The sequence below is a fragment of the Xylocopa sonorina genome, chromosome 3 (genome assembly GCF_050948175.1).
Source record: "Xylocopa sonorina isolate GNS202 chromosome 3, iyXylSono1_principal, whole genome shotgun sequence".
In the NCBI taxonomy this organism is placed as follows: Eukaryota; Metazoa; Arthropoda; class Insecta; order Hymenoptera; family Apidae; genus Xylocopa; species Xylocopa sonorina.
This window is the reverse complement of record NC_135195.1, coordinates 9,754,750-9,770,542: the sequence shown is the minus strand read 5'-3', so window position 1 is coordinate 9,770,542 and position 15,793 is coordinate 9,754,750. Positions and strand designations below refer to the sequence as shown.

Here is a 15,793-nt window from a genome sequence, read left to right as displayed (position 1 = left end):
TTCCCGGATACCTATCACAATGAGAGAAGCAGTCACCGGCTATGACGTCTATCCATCATTGATCGACGCTGAATTACCCCCTGGCACAATGAAGGCAATTTAATATCGTACGAAAATATCTTTGGCCTTTTGAAGTGCGAAATTTATCAAGAAGACTTTATTCTCATGTAAATATCTAGGTATATTATAAAAAATGATTCGATTCTTTCAAGTTGCATTGTAAATTATATTACTGGCCCAACGTTAAGCTCCGCAAAGTTGACTACTAAACAAGGCACAGGTTCGTTACACTTAATTAGTTGATTCGACATATGTATCGGCGTTCATACGTCATGATTTCAGGTGGAAACTTTATGGACGTTAATTACGCATAACTGTCTCTAAGCTCCTCGCTACAATGAATATGATACAAACACAGGTGTAACACGTAATGGTGTATCATGTTCACTCTGTGCGTATATGCACGACGACACGAGACGTGCAAAGTAACGAGATAACTTTCTAACAATAATGAAATATGTGCGTATGTGTATGTACATCGCATAATGCAAAACGAAGGCAACAGACGCCACAACGCGAAATGCGCAGCCGAAGTATCAGTCTTGTAGAATAAAATGCAGAACTGTATATTTCACGTTTCACGGATCGATACTCTGGTTTATTTACGGCAATTCAAATATAACATATGAAATTTTGATATAGTAATAGCAAAATTCACTTTTACGATTAAGTTATATTCAATTCAACGTTAATCCCTGAAATGCGGTCTCACAAAATCGATCAGATTTATATTGCAACAATAATTGTCTCGTAAACGAGGAGTGGAGTCTTTAAATGTTTCATTTATAAGGAGGTCGTGCGCTGCGTCCGTTCAATATGATTGATACTTTGAAAAGTGTATAACATTATCGCGAAATTGAAATATGTAGCACGTTGAAGGGAAAATAATGCAAGAATGATGTAGAGTTCACAACATTGTAGACTATCAACAGATCTAAACTTGCCATCGATCGACACGAATATCTCGCTACAATGTGCCGCATATTTTAATCTGACACGTTTGATAAATGTTGCTAAGATTAATACCCTTTTTGCACTAACGGGACTGCACGATTTCTTGCCTAATTCTGAGTGGTTAACGCTATTAATAACAAACAATTTTATAATTTATATTGCGCAAGTAGTTTTAATAGGAAATCAAATCTTAAATAGGAAACAAAACTTGACTTTTTGAATATTAGAGACAAATATATCTAGAATGTAAATTTCAAATTTATTCGCCTAAACCATTTACCAATAATATATACTGATATGTATACTGAAATACCGACTGTACAGGAAGCAAATTTTTGTATGCCCTCTCCGTGTTAGGACAAACTCAGAAGCATACAATTATCACTACCATCGTTACCGATTCGACATGGAATTTGAAACCATGTTACCTTAAGACAATATATTATTTTGGTATAAATTGTTAAACAATCGAACATGTAGTCAGTGGTTAGTATTCGTGAATTCTATAGTCGCATGTCCTTAGTACCATTTGTATAATTGAAGATTATTCATATGTATATACGCGATTGAATATTAATTGAGAAAAAGGAAAGGAAAATGAATTACCTGTCATATCAGACTATCAATATATGTACATTATATTTATATTCTATGTACACTAAAGAACGAAACCAGGTCACAATACTGAAGTATAAAGTATCGACGAGCGATCTTATCAGTAAAACATACTTTTTAAAATAGTCGAAGAGTGTTCAACTTCCCCCCTTGTTTTTAATGAAATATACCTGCCATGAATTCACAGCACAGTATATTTCAATAATTTTATTGTAATTTATTATATGTTTGAGCACTTTTTACAGAGATGGCGCCAGAGGTTCTTGAACAGGGTAAGTAACATCTCTCTCAGTCTTTCTTATATATTTTTCTGAATAAAAAAAAATTTTTTAATAATAAAGCTTTCTTATATATTTTTCTCTCTCTTACCTCTAAAGCGAGAAATATACAAAAAATTGGATAATGAGATACACAATGAATTACAATAAGCTACTGAAATATACAAGAAATAGCAATGAAACTACTGAAACATACGAGAAATTACAATAAAACTAATGAAACGTACAGTAAATTACAATAAAACTGTAGAATAAAATATAGAAGAGATTACACTAAAACTAGCAAAATGTACAATAAAGTACAATAAAACAATTTCATTTATCAAATGTTACTTCTTCTAGTACGCGCATTTTGCTTCTACTGAGATGTACTACATTTACTTATAAGACATTGAACTAATTTAAAATTTTAAATTTAAAATTCTCGTTCGAGTTCCAGTTCGAGTTCGATAACTGCGTTTCGATCATTCCGACAGTACCGCCACCGCGTGGACAATTACTCGAAGCGATAGCCGCACTAACTTGCACGAATTTAGCGGAACGCATCAATATGGCCTCCGGTAGCTGGCCTGCGTACCCGCTCGTTAATTATTTAAATCATTTGAAAAAACGAGCCGGTGTACGTTGAAATTAAAACGGATCTGCAAGATGAATATGTCAGTGGAGAAGAAGAAGTACCCGTCGGCGCTGCCAACAAACTGGCCGACCAGGGACGAGGCTTCGAGAAAAAGTCAAAATCAATTGTCAGCAACTGGAAAGGTTGACATTTATTATTACAGGTATGTTTCGTATCACGTATTATTTTTGTATTATACTTGTATTTCGTGTCGCGAAAGCAGAAATGCTGTACGTGATCGATGCGAGGAGATTTAATGCCGTCGAATCCTAACCTCAACAGTGTATGTTTATGAGCCATTTTTTTGTTTTTAGTCGCGGAGTCAGGAACGACGCATCGTTGGTACCGCCAATAAGACAGACGGCTTCTATATTCAAGCAACCAGTGACGATTTACAAGACGCAGGAGGGTAAAGTGAAGGATATCAAGCATGGAAATCAAGAAAAGCCAAAACAGGTTAGTTCTCGTCGGTGTTCGTTCGTTATTTACTCTCTGTACGTGTACATATAATGCAACAATGTCCCGATGTTAAAGTTGACATCTCTCGACATTTTCCATGATCTTAATGTCTTGTGATCGAAGAAGAAATATTCGTTATTTCTGGCGTTTTTTGTCTCTCTTGTACCATGCCATTTATCGGATATTCACAATGTATATAAGACTGTCATCGTTTGGTAATAATAGTAATCGCTTCATATCATTTTCATGTGTAAAAGTAACATCTCAAGTTTTTCTGTTACACTTGCTAATAAAAGTACAATGTCATTAAAATGTACAATCTTATTGTGACATTTAATGTTCCCTGTAAGTTCTCACGGTTCAATCATCAAATCATTCGTTTAGGAAGGGGCCGATAAAACTGAAGGAAAATACGGCTCCCAAGATAAGCCAAAGCAGGTAACAAATTGTTCGATGTGCTTATGGAATCGTTATTGGTTATATGTTTTCTACTTTCTATCGATGAAAGTGTACATTGTTTTGTACAAAGTGTCTGTGCGTAAGCATCTATGATTGTCAGCTACTTTGAGGGCAGTCATGGTAGTGCATGTCTCGTTGAAGAGTCTTTTGTTATGCAAACATCTCATATAATATTCAAGATGCATTCAACATCTCTTGTGATTCCCACTGAATATTTATGTTTAACTGTACGTTATCATCCTGCTTGTGCAATGAAACAAATACATCATGCTTTTGTGATTAGTGGACTGCAGATATTTACGCAGATGTAAAATACGTGTTCGAAACATCCTTATCATTACTAAACACTGAATTCGCATAAACATTTGCAGTCTAGTGTTTAATTTATTTGTATGAGTGTTAAGTATTATTATTACGCAAACAATAATATTATTGCCCTGTATAGATACTGGTTATCACTATGAATAATCGGTCGTCCAACTTTCCAGTTATTTTGGGAGAAACGTTTGGAAGGCTTGAGAGCATGCGATCCAGATGGTTTCGAATTTGACGCGATGGATTTACCAAAAAGTTTGAAGCCGGTAGGTCCGTACATTACGGAGGAAACGTTGCTCCAAAGCGTTGCAACCGCGTTACACGTTTCGTCTCAACCAGTCACCGGGCAAACGGGTTCGAAGACAGCTTTAGAGAAGAATCCCGGGGTATTTCTTAATCCCGATCAACCCCTCGTACAGGTAGAATAGATATTTAGATACCAAATAGGGTGCTACTTTAATGTCAACCCGTGTTACGTGTGTTAAATACACTTAACCGTAAGGTAGAACACCCTATTAAGGAATGTAAATAATTATGTACTGGAGGTTCATTCGAGAGAGTATACCCGTCAAAAATAATTAGAGGCGATGTTAAACCAACCCGTTTCGAAGCGATCATTATCGGTGCGAGTATTGGCAAAGTTAATTTCTCGTTTCTTTCAGGCAGTCTCGATAGCTGACGACGACATCAAGAGGCAAGAGGATCGAGTTGCGCTCGCGAGAAAAAAGCTGCAGGATGCTTTACGAGGAATACCTACATAAATTGTACAATTCTTTTAGCTGTATTTTAATTCGCTCATCCCTAGTCCTAAGTTCGTTATAAATTATGTCACATCGGTTTTTATAATAAATGTTTTGTAAAGAAGTACCGTTTAATATTTAGCTTCTAGTTCAGCTAGCTAGTAAGAGTTTTTTTATAACTCGTTTCAACCAATACAAGTTAACCTTTACAAACTCTCACAGATAAAATCTGTCGAATTTGGGGCGAAACAAACATAGTTCGTCGCTATTGTTTCTGCTTATATCTGCTTACACGCGGGTTTTCCGAAACTGATCTACGATTTCTTCGCGCGGAACCGGTTGAATCGTCACATATATGTCCAGAAAAAATTCATTTATTCACGTAAAGTAATATATCAGCTTAGTGGATTACAACACCAATCCGATAGGTAAATTCACGAGGTTATTTGAAATTTCGGAGAAACAGTTTCAGTGCCGCGATAATATCGCGGTACGACGATGGGGGAAGGGTTCGAGCAGGTCAGCTGTGCGGCCATAAAATCCAATTTCGTTTTTCGTTACGAGCCGCTGATAATACTAACGCTTTTAGTACCGTGGTTATTCGCCATCTGCCCAGATTTTCGGTGTATACACAGAAAATTGAGAAGGGTCCTCCATCGGGTACGAGATTTCGACTGGACTCGGGATCAGGGCTCGACAATGTTCACTTTTGGGAAAGAAATCGCATCTGGCTTCTCACCGGGACCGGAAACGAGGCCGCACGAAATGATCCTTGAAGCGAGCGGTTCCGCGCGAAGAAAAGCGGGAACACGCGTGCAATCGAACCATATGCTCTCTTATTGTACTGCGTAGTCGCGGTCATTAGTCGGAATAAATTGTTCCGTGACCGCATAAATAACTAAGTGCTCTAACTGTTTGCGGTACTGTGGTTTCTATATGTAATCGACTCTTCGAAAAAAATGTACCCTCTAGAATTTTACTGTCCCTCAAAAGCGCAAAGTTCACCATTATGATGAACGTCAGCAAGTCAGAAGAAACACAAAATCATCTGTTAAAACCTCGGAACGATCATTTATAAGTTACATAAGGATAAACTATTTTTGTTACCAAACGATTGTCATAAAAAAAATTTGCATCGCTAACGGTTAAGTTGTACAGGGAATCTCTCTCAAATGTATACAAATATCTGCAATCCTGCTTAAAATAATACTCGTCAATTTGAAATTCGCAAAGCAGAGAATCTTGGACTGGTTGCTCGAAGTCGTGCACAGGTCTGACGAGAGGCAGATTGGGTCAACCACGGGACGACCTCCTGTGAAAATCCCACGGGACGCGAAAGTCAGTGACATCGACGTCTGCGAGAACAAGTGGCTCCGATATACGTGCACACGATATCAAGGACACCCTCCTGTCTTCTATATATTCCCGAAACATCTTTCTCAGCGGCGCGACAGTAGCTTCGCGGCCGTGCGCAGTTCTGTTGGATGTCGTACGGCCGTCTGGGAATGGGTGCGTGCCCCTGGGCCTCGCACAAAAGAATGCCCGGGCAGGTATACGGACGTCGGTTTTCAGGTAAGCACAAGCCAGGTAAGCCAGGTGGTAACCTCTTTTTTCACTCTGTCTGCCCTCTCCTCTGCCATTCTCCGAATCCTGCCCGCCGTCCTTTTCTCATCATCGCCGAACAGCTGTTTCCCTGTTCGCGAAGGGTCGTACTCCCTTATTGCCAACTGGCTGGAAAAAGAGAGAGAGAGAGAGAAAGAGAAAGGGAGAGTGCGGAGCGGCTTGATAGACGTATAGGAACATGTCCCACTTCGAATCGTTATAATTCGTCGAACACGTTTCGAGATCCTGTCAAATCGTGTCTGGCGTGCCTCTTCGGGCAGGGTATATCACACGTGTGCGTGATGTACTAACGAAGGAAGTCTAATCGGGGATGTGACCCGAATATTCAGCGCGCATTGTCAAGGATACGCTCGTTTACGTCATGCGACTGTTTAGCGTGTCTGACGAAGCGATTCGACATCGCAGCCGAAAACTGATTAATCAGCGCGGTTGATTCAGCGATATTGAAAGCAAAACGGGCAGCGCGAATTTACATTAATTCCCGGGGCTCAATTTTCTAATCGCCGCGCGTGTCGCGAGAACGGGAGAACAACGAAAATCTAATCTCGCGGAATTCGATCGGCCGAGGATTGCGACACCGGGTCTGTCCCGTGTTCTACACAGGTTGGTTCGAATTCCAGCGGCAGATTCCAGCGTGGAGAAATAAAACGACTGGCCGATCTTTCCGCCTCGGATTACGAGTTCCACAAGTTCAACCGCGTATAGTATTCTATCAACCGCAGCACCGTTTAACCAGGGATTAAGTTTTATCGGGGACCAACCGCGGCTACGCGAAACGAACGCACGGTTGAACGCGTTCGATTGTTCTCCGCTTATTATCTGGTTTATCGCGTGTACCGCCTGCGAATCGCAGGGGGCAAGTGAAAGCAAATCGTAGCCGCTTTACCATTTTCCGCGATTACACGCGAAATATGCAGTTAATTCGCGCGGTACTGTATTTGAAATTAGAGGGGTATGTTGATTGCTTAATGGCGGAGTCCAATAAGAAACGGCAAACAAGTTTTTGCGAACGTATACTTGACAAACCTATCGTTTCGCAAATATAGTACGTTTAAAATTAGCTCTCCGCGATAAACCGTTTAAACCGGCGACTATTGTTTCGATACCAGAGTTTTTCTTTTCCTTCGTTTGTTTCCACTGTGCTACTGTTGACACAGCAAATTACATTAATCCGTAGCGTGACGTATTTACGCTAAAGTCATCTGTTGCCTGATAACTCGCAATATCGTTTGGATGCAATTGAAATACGGCGACAGGGAATCGACAGAAACGTGTAAAAATATTAGAAAATGGCATTGTAGTGTTTGAAATTATATATATACTGCTATTTATAAAGAAGCATCGGTGGAAATTCCCTGATAACCGACCGTTCTACAACGGTTTACAAACGAGCCGAAGGTGATGGAACGTGCATCATTACCGCAACATCACGGCAAACGAGCCTCACGAATCCACGTTTCCTGATCGAAACGCAGAATGCTCATTCTTCCGTGAACGGTGGCTAAGCTAACCGTGTGATCCCTCGGCGGTGTTTCGCGTGCATCGCGATTCCCCGCAACTCCGTGGAAACTAAAATTGGGTAGGGAAGATTCTATCTGGCGTGTATCTCGCGGAGTGTATCTTTGATTGTGTCGAACCGTACTCCTGTATAAATAGAAACGCCACTACGTCGTGTTATCGATCTTTTGAGCGCCGGTTTCAACCGAGGTTGGCCGTGTTGGCTATGCACATACCGACCGTCCCGTCGAACGTGATTATTCGCTGCGAAGCATTTCGAATCTGCCCGTGGAACGCCTATTAAATGTGTGCCAAAATGTACGGGAAATTGGTGGCCAACAACGGTTGGTTGGATCATAAAAGCCGGATTAACCCTTGGCTCTTTCAAAGGTAGTAGGTTCTTGTATCGGTAGACGAAATAGGCATTCGTAAGTAGGGACAATAGGCTGTACATGTACCATCCTCAGGTATAATAAAATTAAGCAGCTAATCGAAGGGAATTTGAAGACTTTTACAATCACGGTCTATTTTGAATAGAAGATTGTATCCGTGTTAACTGTTGGTTTAGTCGGTTCAGAATTTTCAGGTATTTTATTGCGCCAATAATAGTAAAACCTTGAAATATATACTTATTGATACAATTGTCGTCGTGGAGTACCGTTTCTATGACAGTACTTTGCAGGGTGTGATTCCAGAAAATTCTGGAGTCTCATTAGATACGAGGTACAAGAGTTTGTCGCGAAATAAATTTGAGAATCACTGGTCCGTGGCAATAACTCAAAAGCGGCAAATTTGGAGTTGCATCATTGTCACAACCAATGAGTCTTTTCGTTTCCCCTTTTTGTTCTGCTTTTTTTTTTCTCAGAGTAAGAAAACCGCAACGAATGGTCCATTTTTCACACACCAGCCGGGAGGAAACAATCAATTTCGACGAGATCCAGCGGATAAACATCATCAGCTTGGCAAGAGGCCTTTCAAAGGAGGCGTTGGTCCATCGCTCCCCGCGGAAGAACAGCTGGGGGACCTTCGACTCCCAACTGGCTGTACGTAATCGATGTCGACTGACTTTCTCTCTCGTGGGCCCACCAGACGAGAGCAACGGATAGGAAAGAACTGGCCGCTTTGCCAACTTCGCGTTTCCAAGTACGCGCTAAAAATTCTTTCGTAACCGTTAAACTATTACTGCATAGCAATTAAGAAATCGGCATTAAAATCAAGCGGCATTACGAATCAATTACGAACGTGTGAAACGTTCCACACAGTTTTATCGTAAACCGATGCAAGAGGTTCCATGCACCTTTTTTGGCTGATCGCGCGACACGGATCGCCAGCTGATCCTGATTTTCACCGACGCTCGAAGTCATTAAACTTCCGTTTCTCGCGACAGGACCCGCTCGGTCCAGATGTACGCGCGCACGCACGTAACACGCACACACGAACCGTACAGACGGGAAGGCCTCAAGCTCGGCCATGGTTTCCGTCTGGTCCATTGTTCGTTTCGTTTCGAGTCCAGAAAAAAGTCGCTCAGATCGAAATCTATTGAACCGTCTGAAAAGCGAGCCTTTTCTTCTCCTTCGCCGCGTGCTCCCTTTTCTGCGCCCCTCCGCGTCGTCCTGTTCCCTCCTGCTTCCTCCGCTCTCGGATTTCTACTCTCTCTCGCTCTCATCCCTTTCCTTCTTTTTTCTACATCTCTTTTCTTCCCCTGATTGTCGGTCGATCCCTCCGCGTTTGGTACGAGCTTCTATCCTCGCGATGCCGAGGGTAAGAGAAGGGGTTCGTCGAACTTGGGAAACGTACCATTTTTGATTCCAGCTTCATTTTCTCGACGCGAATAGATTTTCAGCGAGGGTGAAGCGAATGAAAATCGTGCGTCGCGAGCAATTAGAATTCGGTACAAGGGTAGGGTATTCGTGATCTGATCGTAGAGAACCGTGGCTGACGCTCAGGATCCGCGAAATGTCGAAAGCGTACACGCGATCCTTCGACGAATCGTTCCACCGCGAAACGGGTTTCAAGGCGAGAGAAATTTCCGTCGAAGGTTTTTATCCGCGAAGTATGCACCGATTGATGTTGCAAACCGGGCAACTTCGTTTCTTCTGCAGCACGGATCGCTGCATGATTGTTTGCTCGTGGGAACTATCGGCTTCGTTTGTTCCCCGTTTAGAGAGTTTCCAACAATTAAACAGCTCGTTAGTTCCTTTAATATCTATAAAATCCGCAATTCTATTCTTTTTGCCTTTCATTCTTATCTTATGTCCACTTTGAGAATCAACCCTCAACTACGCCTATGCTCGAACTTCTACACCGATTTTATAATGGAAATTGCAAATTAGGAATATTGTTTAGTTAGACTAGATACGAAGGCAGTAATTTCGCGAAAATTTCCAAGTAATTCTCTGCATCGAATAGGAATCCCTGTAGAATTGCCAAAAAATAACAGAAAATCGGCTACCGTTTAATTTCTTCGTTATACTCTCATAGAAAGTTCTCATAGACATTTCAGAAAGAACCATAGTACCTTTGGTATGAAATAATTGAAAATTCTAGCTTCCTATCCGAGCTTCCTGCCCCCAGGTATCTACACCATTGTCAGGTACTTTGAATTCTGAATGCAGACGCATCCTAGAAGCCGATCGTGGACCGTTTTCCGTTTCTCAGCCGCTCGAAAGTGTCGGCCATAAACACGAAGGGCACCAACAGCCACGTGAACGTATTCTGCGATCACACCTGGCTGCAGATAAATCTTCCATCGAATTCGTAGCTGTCTCGTGGGCGCACGCGCACCCCTAAGAATACATTTCTAATCGCTGTGAAATTTCCGCACGAAACTGTTCTACCGGCTTGCATTCCTGGAAGGCACTCAGGAAATTGCTGTAGACGTACCTCTTACAATTAAGTTAACGTTCCCAGTCGAGCTTCTTAGTCAGAAGTTTTATCGTTCGAATAAAATTGGTAGACGTATTCAAGGATTTTATGTAGGACCACTACAGATTCTTACGCGGTACTTTCGTTTCATCTCTGGTAGATTTTTCAACGAACAGATTGATATTTTTCTATTTTTAACGGGACACAATTTTTGCCTCGAACGACTCGAACGCCTCTTCGTTCGAGTTGCAACGCGGGCCGGCGAAAAAGAGGGAAGACCATGGAAAGTTGGCACCGATAGGCCCGAAAAGGTGACAAGTGTTACGAACTGCGGTCGGAAGCACGTTCCGCGAATGGATCGAGCACGTTATATTTAGAAAGGCGGCAGTTTATCCGCGCTATCATCGTTTACCATGCTATTTATGCGTTCTCGGCGTTGTGCAACGGCACCACGGCCGCGCCGCGCCATCCACGCCGACGGTGTTCCATGGACGCCGTTGCGTGGGCGGTCGCCGGATTTCGTGGTTAACCAGATATTGGGATAGATAGTCGATCAATATTATCACCGCCGACGTGCACTGCCTTTATACCCGTGAATCGCAGCTAGAACCGAATAAACGGGTCGCTCCTCGTTATCTAATGCTTCCCTCTCGAGGCAATTAACGCTGTGATTCAACTTGAGCGGCGTCAATGCGCTGCTGACTTTGATCCACGGTACGGGTGGCTATCACGGAAAGATAGCAAACGCAGATGAAAATATTCAGAAACTACAATACTTTCGGCTATTTTATTACGTTTTCGTCTTACATTTATTGCTTCTTCCTTCTCGAAATTTTGCACGAAGATTCTAAAGTTGGAGTATAATGGCTACGATTGTGCATACGTGCGGTTCTTGTAATAAATTTAGGAGATTAAGGTATTAGGATTCTTGACAGAAGGATGAAATTATACATGATGTACTTTAGTGGATATGGTTGGACGTGAGTGGAGAGCGGATAGTGAGGGTGGAATTTATTCGTGGTAGCTGATTTTCTGCAAGACGGAAAATAATAAATCTGACAGTAGAGCACGTCGTTACTAGTGTGTTATTTTAGGTACCTGTCTCGGAGATTATTTGATTAAAAATTCATTATATTTATCGATTCAATATTATTATTAGTAGGTCTGGACCGATTACGTCGTGAATATCAAAAGTCGCGAGATAAGAATCGATATAGTCAAACTCTTTTCGAAACCATATTTCTTTCTCTAACCTAGCAACTTAATTTTCATGTCATGATAATATCGAATAATTCTCTTCATTGAAATAAGTTAAAGTTTACCCTCATAATTTTGAGCTGTAAATACGATTACTGATTAAAAACATCGAAATGCTAAGTAACAGGAAAACTCGGTTCTCCTTCGACCAGCAACCAAGTTGAGAACAAAAAATTTCCTAAAGAATGGTGCTCTGAAGTATTACAAGGATGCGCCTTGACATGGCGTCTCTTGTTTACCCTCGCGGTCTTGGTCTGCTCGCGAGCCAAGGGTCGCATTAAAATTCACGCCTCATACGTTTCGATGGCACGCAAAACGGAGCACACGCGCGCGAAACGGTATCGAGTGGGTGCTCGCTGATGGCGATACGTCCCTGCCCTTCCGACTACGTAGCTATGCAAGCGATATTCATCTTTCTCGTAGACTTTTCAGTAATTCCGCGCATGAATTTTTACGTAGGTATTACGTTTAAATAGGAACGAATATGGATGAAAATCTTGATTATACGGTAATATACTAAGTTGAAAAAATTAGAATTGTCAAGGAATTACATACTAGACGTTCCAGTATTCGCGATACGACTAGAAAATCAGGTTAAACTGGGGGAAGAATGAAACTGTTTCGTATTAGGTTTCATGCCCAGACAAATTAAGTACAATTGGACAACTAGAAAATGGCCAAAGGTTGCGTTACATTAAAAAAGAAGATAGGAATAGAAAAGTATTATATAATCACGCCCATTACTGGTTCAGACGCATCGTTTTCGATAGGTTCTGTCTAGGCGTACTCCAGCGCCGCCATCGTTCAATGGCGGCCTCCATTGGCGGGCTTGCAATGGCGGCCGAGTCAGACGGCAGCAATGCGGTTCTCTCCCCCATATCACCCCGATTGAAATCGAACGAAATATTCTCGGTTCGATCACGGGCGGCGCGCGTGTGGGCGCGCACAGGACACGGTTTGATCCGGTATCCGCGCGCGCGTGCAAACGGAAATCGTCGATCGGGAGGACGCGATGGTGTGCGCGCGCGGAAAGATGGCCAAGGCGCGTTCCGCGTGCACGCAGGAGCAGCGGCGGTCTCGCAAAGCGACGACAATGTTCACCGTGGACGGCAACCGGTTGCACGCGCTAAAAATACGGCGAACCGCGCCGAAGAGGAGTTAGTTAACGCGCCAGCCGGCCTAGAAACTGTAGCTGTCCGTTATTAAGTGAAACGCGAGTTGGACGGGCCGCTGGCGCCTGGGCCCTGAACGCTGGCTGGCTATGCGCGTGCCGGCTGAGACCAGCGTCGCCCTTTCAGACACGATTTACTTGCATCCGTCTCGAGGGTCCTTTACATAGGTCCCTTTAAGGACGCTTTGTAGAGAGACCCTCGTGGGCTCCCTGCTTTGGGTATCTTCTCGTTTTTTTTTCTCGATCTCTCCTCCTTTTAAACAGAGACAGAGAAGGAGAGGGGGGTAGAACACGAAAGTACGCCTCATTTCGACATCCACCGGGCGCACTGTTATACGTTATCGTAATTATTGAGTGGCGCGCGAGATGGAAATCTGTTGGGGCAATAGCGGCGTTTTGGGAACGCCTGTAATCTATCCAGTGGTGGCGCTGATGGTCATGGTTCCGCCGGAGAGGATTCGAGGAGCCGGCTGGATCGGCGCACGGCTTGATGTTCGACCGCATAAAGAAACACGTTTTTAAAGTATGGCATTACGGGACGAGTAATGTATAACATCAGGCCTGATAAGATATAAATGTAGCATATAGCGGATCGTTATTGCTCGTAATAAGCCGCGACGTTAAGAGGCGAGGCGGACGGTGTGGCTGCAGCGTTCGGCGGTGGTTCGAACGGCGGATATCGCGTTGCAACATCTCGTCTCAGGGCTGCGCTTTCTTCGTCCGTTCGCTGCGAAATGGTAGTAGAACTGGCAAAAATGGTAGCCACGAAAACGCGCGACGCGAGATACGAGGCAGTTGTCCGGGGACGTGGGCTGCATCGAGAAGCTACGTGGCGCGGGTTCGCAGGTGATCCAGTCTACGTTCATTTTGTTTTACTTCTCTTCTCGAACTTTTAAATTGTTACTCTCTTGCGCCGGGTTCGAGCGATTTCGGGCTCTCTCGTGTTAGGTCTATAGTTTGTTTCGCTTTTGCTCAGGCTGATTCTCAACCTGTTAACTGATTTTTCTATCGTTGATGAATACAAACGATGTCTGACGTCATGAACATAAAATACACGGGTAATGAGAAGTAGAATAAAATGTTTCTCATTTGATATACGGGTCGTCGACCCTGCCTGCCGTCTTAAAATATTATTACTTGGACTAAGCACTTTTCTGTCCAATTCCATCTGACCTATATCTTGAAATTAAAGATGAAGAACTTTTCAAGTAAGAGAGCAGGTTCATTAGATTTTGATTGGATGGTCGCCAAGTTTGTTAGATTATAGGCACCAATTGAATTATTCCTACAGAGAATTCAATAAAAAAAATTAATTATTTTAAAAAGATTAAAATTAAAATTACTGCAAGCTTTCCATAATATCATTTTTTAACATTTTTCAGAGGTTTCACAACGATAACACATTTGTCACAAAATGACAATGTCTCCCTTCCTTCGCTCGTTAAATCAACAATCAGATCAGCCGCGCAGAAGTTTCGACAAATAATTGAATTTACCCACATTTCCTCCGATTTCGGGACAATACACAGACAGTGCATTACGCGGATTATGCCCCTCGTACGCCTCTCGTCTATCTGCATTTAATTTTACTACGCGCTGCAACCCCTTTACTCACACCTTCCGGCATCGTCTCAACCTACATACCTCACCATTAATGCGTCGAATTCAATTCTTGCCGCATCCTGAAGGAGAACCGCGTTACCTATAGGAACATCGCGATCGCGGATCCACCCAACGGTAAACGCTTTCCATACTCGACCCGCAATTACATCAGAATTATACTCATCATCGATTACCAACTGATTACGTGGCAATTACCGATGCAATTAGTTCGATGAATAAGCGTCTGGCACACGCACACACAACCCCAGTGCGTGCACGTTATTTTCACGCTTGAGTTTCGAGCTCGTGTACAGCCGGCGCGCATATGTCGGGAGAAATCACCCCTTCAGGGTATGTCGGCACAGCTCACCAGTTACGTGTCCAGTCCAAATCGTGCGTCCAATCACTAAAATATCCTGTCTACTCATTTTTCTTTGTCCGCGTTGCATGGAAATACTTGTTCACTGATTGTGTCGTTATTCAGAAACGGTATTCACGGAAACAAAGGCATATTCCACGATTTCAACGAATTTTTATGCCCATCTGACCGAACCCACGATTCCTGAGTCACTTCGTATATCAAACTACAAATCCGCGACATATTTACATGTCCGTATCGCTAAATGAATTAACCTTTTGAGAGAATCGAAGCAGCTCTGATCGAGTAAACGCCAGTGTTAATTCAGGTGGGCGAGGGTTAAATCGCTAATTAGGCAAATCGTTGATCGTACGCTCGACCGTTCTCTGTCCTCTCCTACTCGTCGGGTGTGCGATAAAAACAGCGGAACGTGAGCGGAGTTTCGAAAAGGCACGGTTTTATACACGATAACTCGCATATATATTTACGAGCTAGCCAAGAGCACGAGCTCGGGCAGAAGTCGGCAGGTGCTCGTGGCAAAAGGTGGCGTCCCGAGACAGCCTTGAAAGAGCGTGCACGGGTCGTTGCTTTCGGCGAACGATGAGAAACAAAATTAGTCGCCTTTGCCCGAACGAGCTCACGTAGGATCGGGCCCAGTGTCCGCGAGAAAGTTCGCCGCTTTTGTGAAAACGTTTCCTTCTTGTTCCTTCCTTTTTCGACGCCGTGGTAATTTGCCGAATTACTGGCAATGATACCGTGGCCGAACGAACCGTGTTCGAGTTTTCGGGAATTTTCGCAGACCCGTTCCCTGAACGCATCGATGCGCCGCGTACCAGGATTTTTATCCTGGCGTTTTTCTGCCTCTCTAACAGGTAGGTTCAACAGGTAAATGAAACGATCCGGATAGTTCGATTGGCGACGCTA

The 15,793-nt window shown here is 43.1% G+C and overlaps 2 protein-coding genes across 4 annotated transcripts in view; both read left to right on the top strand.

Annotated features, from left to right (window-relative positions):
* Positions 1-2,384: 2,384 nt before the first annotated feature.
* Positions 2,385-4,620, top strand: Mbd-like (methyl-CpG-binding domain protein 2). Of its 3 annotated transcripts, none has more exons than XM_076910893.1 (5): positions 2,385-2,686; positions 2,838-2,979; positions 3,367-3,420; positions 3,930-4,142; positions 4,419-4,620. In XM_076910893.1, exons 1-5 carry the CDS (start codon positions 2,556-2,558, stop codon positions 4,515-4,517), a joined length of 639 nt encoding a protein of 212 aa, XP_076767008.1. In that variant the 5' UTR covers positions 2,385-2,555; the 3' UTR covers positions 4,518-4,620. The 3 variants fall into 3 exon arrangements, with proteins under 3 accessions (XP_076767008.1, XP_076767007.1, XP_076767009.1); XM_076910892.1 differs by having other exon boundaries at positions 3,930-4,175; XM_076910894.1 differs by lacking the exon at positions 3,367-3,420 and having other exon boundaries at positions 3,930-4,175.
* Positions 4,621-8,327: 3,707 nt separating this feature from the next.
* LOC143422394 (RNA-binding protein MEX3B-like) overlaps positions 8,328-15,793 on the top strand; it is a 65,955-nt gene continuing 58,489 nt past the window's right edge. The window contains exon 1 of the transcript XR_013101708.1: positions 8,328-8,759. The gene's annotated coding sequence lies outside the window, so the exon portion shown is untranslated. The remainder of the gene's footprint in view (positions 8,760-15,793) is intronic.